General features: G+C 34.8%; 1 protein-coding gene across 1 annotated transcript; it reads right to left on the reverse strand.

Annotated features, from left to right (window-relative positions):
* Positions 1–2,749: 2,749 nt before the first annotated feature.
* LOC120162900 (probable receptor-like protein kinase At2g42960) lies at positions 2,750–6,618 on the reverse strand. Its single transcript, XM_039172963.1, has 8 exons — positions 6,081–6,618; positions 4,808–5,482; positions 4,611–4,715; positions 4,309–4,431; positions 4,047–4,217; positions 3,825–3,954; positions 3,469–3,678; positions 2,750–3,005 (listed from the first exon to the last, which is right to left on the reverse strand). The coding sequence occupies exons 2-8, from the start codon at positions 5,470–5,472 to the stop codon at positions 2,886–2,888; spliced, it is 1,524 nt and encodes a 507-aa protein (XP_039028894.1). The 5' UTR covers positions 5,473–5,482; positions 6,081–6,618; the 3' UTR covers positions 2,750–2,885.
* Positions 6,619–9,000: the final 2,382 nt, after the last annotated feature.

The raw sequence follows: 9,000 nt of genomic DNA on the forward strand, positions 1-9,000 counted from the left end.
GCCGTTACGTCACATTGGTTAGATCAAGATAATTAGCAAATGATGAAAAGAACAATCGCGTTTGAATTATTCGGTGAGCCGCATACCGGTGCTAATTTATTTACACTTTTAAAAAGGGTAATTTGTCTTTATAAATTAGAAAATAAAGTTTTTTTCTATATCCTTTGATAATGCATCGAATAATACAAACGCGATTCCAAGATTGAAAATATTACTTTCACCGATTTTAGACGGTGCGTTTTTTCATACCCGTTGCGCTGCACACATAATTAATTTATCCGTGCAAGCCGGTTTGGAGGTTATTGAGCCGATTAGATTAGAATTTAAAACAATGATAAAATCGGTTCTTTGTAACAACAACAAAAGACTAAATGATTATAAACGATTTTGTAAGTCCGTTAATAAAAAAGCTTTGGGTCCTAATTTGGATTGTCCAACTCGTTGGAACTCAACTTGGATGATGATGCATACTGCCTTAAGGCAAAGGGAAACATTGCAAACATTTCACGATCGGCTTTTCGAGAGGGGTCATGTCCCAAACATTTATCCGGATTCGAGTTGGGAAACTATAGCCAAAATAACCGATTTGCTTGAGGTTTTTAAAAATGCAACAACTTTTTTATCCGGTGTTTATTACCCTACTAGCCCGTTGGTTCTTAATCAAATATTTTTGTTGGCTACCCGACTAAATGACTTTGAATTTGAAACCGAAGTTTTTCAAGAAATTGGCTTTGCAATGAAGGAAAAACTTTTAAAATATTTTAAGGAGATTCCCCCCATTTTTACTTGTGCCGCCGCTTTAAACCCAACGTTAAATGTTGGTGGGGTTGAAACACTAATTGAACAAATTGCGTTTGCTTTTAATCTAACCGATGATGAACCCAACTTTGTCCAAAACCAAATAAATTATTTTAACAAATGTTTTCGAGACATGTTTGCAATTTATTTAACTAAATACGGATCAAGTAGTGTAATACACGATCAAATGAGAATGAATGCGGAATCATCTAGTAGACGTCCAAGTAACATAAATTTGAATCTTTTTAACACTCTTGTAAATTCCCAATCCAAACGATCACGTACTACCACCCCAAGTAGCGAGTTGGGAAATTACATGTCATGCGATTTTCTATCAAAAATGACATTTGAAGAGTTTGAAAGTTTGGATATTTTGGCTTGGTGGAAAGAAAAGGAAGCACAATTTCCGATTCTAGCCGCCATGGCCCGTGATTTACTAACCGTCCAAGCTTCTACGGTAGCTTCGGAATCCGCTTTTTCTGTTAGTGGCAGGGTTATATCGCAACGGAGATCAAGACTAAGTCCCGAGTCGGTGGAAGTATGCATTTGTTTAAAGGATTATTTGGATGGAGCGGCTCGTAAGAAACATATCACCACCCTAGAAGATGCAATTGATGCCGATTTGGAAGCAAACTTACACATTGAAGAAGTCGAACTTGGAATATCCCCTCCAAACGAAGAAGGCGAAGATGATGAAGAAGAGATGGCAATGTAGTTTATTTTATAACTTTATTTCAATTATCGTAAACTTTGTTTCAATTATCGAACTTGAAGTTTTTAAGTATTTGAATTTATCGAACTTGGAAGTTTTTAAGTATTTGAATTTATCAAACTTGGAAGTATTTAAGTATTTCAATTATGTTGAGTTAATTAAGTATTTCAATTAAGTATTTGAATTTATCGAACTTGAGGTTTGATGCTTTCTCTTTGATTCTCTCTTGATTCTAGTTGCTTGATGTTTCTTGTCTTTGATCAATGGCTTCTAAGCTTGCTTAAATACACCTTGAATCACTTCTGAACGTTAGTGATAATTAATGAAGATAATATAGCCGTTTAAGTGTGAAAACATTTAATAAAAATGCTTGGAGCGTGGGGGAATCGGTACCCTCTCATAGGGAATCGGTTTCCTCTCATAGGGAATCGGTTCCCTAAGTGTAAAATTCAAATATTTCGACCGTTGAATAGGGGGAATCGGTACCCCCTATGGGGGAATCGATTCCCTCCGAGCATTCTGGAAATCTCGGAGCCAAACCATTCAGTGAGGAATCGGTACCCCCTTGGGGGGGAATCGATTCCCTATGAGCAATCTGGAATATTAAAATAGGTTTTTTGTTTTTTTAAAACCGAAACCGGTTAGGATATCCGGCCCTCCAAACCGGTTAAAAACCGAACCGGTTATTTTATAAACCGATTTTTTTTCTATGAGAAAGAACCGGATCGTATAAAAACCGATCCGGATCGGATTGAAATCCGACAAATGTTCATCTCTAGCGGTGGGGATGGATTATTTGAGGTTTTTTATTTTTCAACAACAATATTAGAGCCATTTGCCACTATTTATGCATGCATGTATTGGGATTTGGGAAGCACAGCTTTAAGAAGAACATGAAGAAATCTGAAACGAAGAAACTGATTATTAGAGGTCTGAGGAGACAACACATGATGAACTGATGAACCAAAGACCGAAAAAAGAAGATTGAAGTTTGAGCATCCAAATTTTAGATAAAAGAAAAACCCGAGTTCATGCAATCATTACAAAGATAAAACAAGAGTGCAGATGAAAACTATCATTGATTGAATCCCAAGAAGGGAAAAAAGAAAAAGAAATATAAATAATAATAATCATATTATAAAAGACAGTCCACCAATCCCAGAGACACACCTGTACAACAAGGACCATTTACTTTCTCAGATGTTAGCTTTTCATCCTCTGGTTCAAAACCCCAATGTGCTATCTTTAAGTTTGATTCCTCTCTTTGAACGCACCAACAACAAACCAACCTTTGAGATGTGTATGTATCAATGGGAAGCTTTAAATACTAGACAAATTATTCACCATGTCATTGCCTTTTTGTCAGTCTCTGTTACTAATGACTCGTCTCGGTCATGCTGCCCTGTGATTCCCTGGCCTTGCTCACGCCGTCCGTTGGTTCCTTCAAAGATTCGATTTCCATGCTGGCCGTTCGGCTCTTTCTGTTCCTCCGGTCCTGAATAAGATCACACAAGTCGATTTTGTCAATGGAGCTTGTGATGGAAAAATAAGCACAAGTCCAAGTAGTAGTGCAAGCAAGAATAAGAATTTCATGAGATTCGGAAACTAGAAAATACTTCAGCATCATATACTCGTAATAACATCAAAAATACTTCAAAGATTCCATGATTCGTGCTATTCATCGTAACTGAAATAAAATAATCAGCATGGAGACATTCACACGAACTCGTACTCGGGATAGACAAGTTCTCTGCCTAGTAGGCTTCACTTCTTTCTTTTTCTCGCTGAATCGATTTATAGAGGAGGAAGCACAGGATATGCAGAGAAAAATAACATCAACAATACAGCATATGGCTTATTACCAGATATGCTAAATTTTGCAAACTTATTGCGAAAAGTAAACCATACAGCATATACACAAAAATAACATCAACAATCAGGCAAGCGGAGACCTTTACCTCGCGAAACAGGTATTCATCAGCTTCAAGCATTCGTACAACCTGACTCATTTTGGGTCGCTTATTTGCATCAGGATCAACACACCTAAGTGCCACCAAAAGGGCACGTTTAAGAGCATGTGTGGTGGGTTTGGTTTCAAGACTTGGATCCACAACTTCCTCAGCTCTTCTTGTTCCAACCATCATCTTAAGCCACTCAACAAGGTTAACCTGCAGTAGGCATACGGTTTGCTTACGAGAAATTAGCAAAGAAGTTGAGTGAAGTTATATGAACAGAGAGAAAAGGCCAACACAGTGAGGAGCAAGAGAGGATAATTTGACGAACAAGTTATTAGTCATCTTTTATTAATCAGTACCTCATTAGCCGGCCGGCCGTAGTCGACAGGGTCTCTTCCAGTGACAGCTTCAAGCAGGAGGACTCCAAAGCTGTAAATATCACTCTTCTCATTCAACAGGCCGGTGTTAGCATATTCTGGTGCCACATAACTGCAATTTACATATGAAATTGTCAATCTGGAGATACGAATTGAGATACAATACTAGATGATTGTAGGAGAGAACAAGAACTTAAGAGTTACCCGAATGTTCCCATAACTCTAGTTGTGATATGACTCTCTCCTGAATCCAAGAGCTTGGCCAGTCCAAAATCAGAAACCTTGGCATTGAAATCATCATCAATCAAGATATTACTTGATTTTATGTCCCGGTGAACAACTTTTGGTTCTATTGCTTCATGCAAATAAGCTAGCCTGCAACCAAAAACACCAGCTTTTCATCACGCCTCAATTTTTAACCAACAAAAGAAGGAACAAGAAGCTTCAAGTTTGAATGGTGACTTACGCCTTGGCAGTACCGAGAATAACCTTCATACGAGCCTCCCAAGTAAGGGTACCATGCTGGGACATCGCCCCGTGTAGCCATTGTTCCAAGTTACCATTATTCACATATTCGTATACCAGCATCCTATGACAACCAACCAATAACTACAGTTATAATCTCATTTGCAGCCGATCATACTCAAATAATGATAAACACATATAGGATCACAAAAGTGTACCTGTATTAACACATTACTACACAATTACATTTAAAAGTTAATCTGCACGAAATTGAAAAATAAATCAAACATATTTGATTTTCACCTGTGAACTCCTTCAATGCAATAACCCAAAAGCCGCACAAGATTCTTATGACGAACATGACCAATGGCCTCGACTTCAACCCTAAATTCTTTTTCAGCCTGCCCCCTGGACATCCAAATGCCCAATTTATCACAAGGTATCTTTTTTAACAACAAAGTTTTAAAAGAAACAAGAAAGAGTCTCAAAGATATCCTTACAGATTATTAAGAATCTTCTTAACTGCCACTTCAGTTCCATTGACGAGTCTACCCTTGTAAACCACCCCATATCCACCCTCTCCAATCACATTCTCCGCTGCGAAATGATTTGTGGAAAGATCAAGATCCCTAAGAGTAAACCAGTGACCCCACCCGAGGTGCGAAACTTCAGGCAGACCAACTAAGGGAGAGGCCGTCACTACTCCTCCATATGAAAATGCAGACTGCTTTCGAACTGTTCCGGAGCTCCCTTCATCTCCTGAATGAGAACTAAAACCTCTCTCGTGATGGTAAAGCGAACTGCATTGACTTGTATTATCAGGATCACTTGATTTGCTCATCCCCAAATGAGCAAGCATTTTCTCTGAATTCTTATCATTCGATTTATCATCAACTGAAAGGAATAAACTCTCCGAATGATCACTGAAGTTCTGAACTCCAACCTTGTCAACCTTGATTTCCTTTGAGACAATTGGTATCAGAGAAAGCGAGAACATGTCTACCGATCGTCGGGATCTTCTCCGAAATGTGACCCACACAGACAAGATACCAAGAATCAACACTATAAATGCCCCAACAGATATACCAATCAAAACCCAAAGTTTTAGACCCAAAAATGATGTCTTCTTTGATAATTCAGAATTTAAGGCACCCTGAGACGACATCTCTGATCTTCTAGATTTAAACAGTCAAAATATATATTTTAGCCTCTTGTATACAAGATCAAAATCTTAAGACACTACTACCTGCATACCAGAAACATGTCATACAACACCAGAAATGCCAAAATGGTAATATGTTTAATCATTTTCAAGGTCCACAGGTGCATTTTTGGGGAAAGTTTATGGAGAAAAGGCTAGATGTGATAGAAGTTTCTTTCATTCTCATAGAACTCATCCTTACATTCAAATCTGAAGACCCAAAAAAGTCAATAAATGTCCTAAGATACTTGGCTTAATCTTCACCCACAGGAAAAGAAAAGGAGAAAGAAAATAACAGGAGAATCTGATGCCACGTTTAATTAAGTTCATGAGTTAATTTAAAACAAAAAATAAAACAACTTTTTATGCATTTAGCAACCAAGAAAAATCATCCTGTAAACAAGTCAGACCACTAAAAACATTTACAATAAACTAATATTCCACAAATTAATGCACCCAAGATAAAGAATTCAATTTCTATTCAAAAAGAATAAACTTGTAAAAAACAAAAGAATCACTTATGATCCAAGTAAGATACGGATAAAGTAATACAAAAAAGAGAGAGTATTTACCTTGATCTCCTTCCTTGAGCATTCAAAGAAGCAAAGAGAAAACAAAACCCATATACTTTAGCATCCAAGTGAGCAAAAGATAAGTGTAAGGCAATGTAGAAACAAAATCCCCCAAATGCCTAAAAAAGGGTAAAGCTGCAATTGCAAAGGGAAAGAGTAGTTCACGAGAAGAGGGCCTCTCTCTTTTTTGTTGCTGTTGTTGCCGTCCAAGAGGGCAAAAAAAAGAAGGAAAAAGAATTCGACTAATGATAAAAAATAAAATGGGTAAGAAAATGCCAGACAAAAATATAATCTTTCAACAAAAATGCATATATATTACAGGGAAGAAAAGCCTAAATATATAATGAAAAAAAAAAGCAAGAAAAAGGGAAAAGAAAAGGTATGGGGTGGGTAAAATGGTTGGTGGGTCTTTGGATGTTTGAGGAGAAGAGAGGGACCTCAAAGAAAGCTGGAAAGGAAGCTTAGTTTGCAATGGAGGAAACCAGAGAAAGAAAAATAGTGAAGGAAAAGCAAAAATGAGGTGAACTCATGGGAGTGGGCAGGCCCCCTTGATTTGTTCTATTGATATTTTTTTACATAAAGTACATAAATGTTATCGATTATTCGAAATTTTTAATTATTAAAAATTATAAAATAATCATTTAATTATAATACGTTATTTTATTGAGTCTATAGATTATTTATTATGTTCTAAACTCGTTATTTTTCATTAGTTTTGTAATGATTGTCTGAATTGGACGTTAACGTAATGATAGTCGTTTGAGATTATTAGAACAATTTTTATTATATCTCAGTCAACAAGTTAATGTCAAGTTCAAAATTCGTCAATTTTTTAAAGTAAAAGAATGAGCTCAGAATATATGAATAATCGAGTGATCATTTTATAACTTTTAATAATAGATGAATTCAACAAAATAATGTTTTAGAGTCATGGGACGAAAAAAAAGTTGAAAAAAATAAGTATTGAAATTGAGAAAAAAAACATGTGTAAACAAAAAATTAAAATAGAAGCATGCAACTGAGGAGTTGATAAAGAAAATTAAAAAGGAAAAATTATGGTCAAACCCAAATCCAAGTGCTAAAATCTAAGTTTGCGTTGATATTGCCATTTTTGTTTTCAATGAATTAATTCTTATTTCATTTTCAAGAAGTTAGAATATCTTAATCTCTAGTGAAAATGGGTTTGGAGGGTATGATTCAACCCTTTCATCCATATACAATTCAGTTGTACTTAAATTATGTTTTTTTATTGATAACCTCCTGAATAAATAATTAAAAAAAAATTCGTTCACATTTTATTTCTCTTTTAGTTTGTGAGTTTAATACTCATTAAGAACAAAATTCTTATTCCCTTTGTCTTATAGAAATTATTCAAAAGACAAGATTAAATTTATCATAGATAGTATTAGTAATATATTTAATAGAATATTTTTAAATTGTGATAATTTTTTAAATTCATATATTGAATTCACAATTTTAATTTTAATTTTTTATAGTAATTCTAATATTCAATTCTTATTAGTTTTATATTTTAATTATAAAAACTTTAATTTGATAAGTTCAAATGCATTGTACATATAAGTGCCAAATTATTGCTTAGATTGAAGGAGAAGTCACAATCCTCAAGCATTCAGCTAAGAGATCTTACTTGGGTAAAAGCATTACAATAATATTTAAAAATATTTATTTACAGAGATAACACTCATTTGTGTCACATAGGACCAAGATGTTGCCTCAAAGATTTCCTTAGTGTTAAAACTCCTTCTAAAATATAAAACTTATTTAATTATAAATAATAAATTATTTAATTTATTTTAAAACAAATTATTAATAATTAATTCAATTTAAATATATTAATTTACTTTATTTAATTAATTCAAAGTTTTTATAAATTTTAAAATATAAAACTTTGAAAATCATAACCCTAAATATTACATATCTTACCAATTAATTATTAAAACACTAACCTTAAACAATTAAATTGAAATTTAAAAGGAAAATGCCATTTCAAAGGTAATTATACCGAATAATCACCTTTTAACACTTTATATACCTGTCAGACACCCTTCCATCTTTATTTACCGATTTAACACCATTTGCAGAAAGACGCGTCTCCTGAAGCGCGCCTTACGTTGATCTAGCACCACGTGGGGTAAGGCGCCCCCTGAAGCACGCCTTATGCCACGTAGGGGTATAGCGCGATGCAGGGGTCGCGCTTTCCTGCAATTATGACACGCGCCAGAAATACGCGCCCCCTGAAGTGCGCATTTGCTTTAATTACACAGCTACCTCACCCGTTCACACCCCATTCCCTCCCTATAAATACATTCATTCTCAATCACTTTCATCACACCAAATCCTCTCAACTTCTCTCAAATACTCTTATATTCTCTTATAGCTCTTTAAGGTATATTTTATTATATTTAGTATTTTGTTAGTATTTTATTTAACTATTTAATTTTTTTTAATATTTTATTTAATTAATTTTTTTGCAGTTATAAAATGGAAGGTGATCTACTTTGTTTGGATAGAAATCATATATCTCAACATTTTACTAATACGGCAACAGTTTAACATTTTAATTTAATTTAAATTATTAGTACTATTTTTTTATTTAATGCATAATTATTATTTTATAAATTAATTTTTGTAATTATTTATATTTTAGGAGAGTGACCGTATATTAGATCCTTTTATTAGGAACCTTAAGTTAGCGATACCTACCCGTGTCTGGCCGTATTTAGTCGAGGCTGGATTCGGCCACATAGCTAGATATGAAGGTCATTATAAGATAGAACCAAACTTAATTTCTGCATTACTGGAGTGGTGGAGGTCGGAGACACACACATTCCATCTTCCGTGCGGAGAGTGAAAGATTACGCTTGAGGATGTTTCTATGCACTTGGGGCTTCCGGTGGAT

Source organism: Hibiscus syriacus, unplaced genomic scaffold (assembly GCF_006381635.1).
Source record: "Hibiscus syriacus cultivar Baekdansim isolate YM2019G1 unplaced genomic scaffold, ASM638163v2 tig00111409_pilon, whole genome shotgun sequence".
Taxonomy (NCBI): domain Eukaryota; kingdom Viridiplantae; phylum Streptophyta; class Magnoliopsida; order Malvales; family Malvaceae; genus Hibiscus; species Hibiscus syriacus.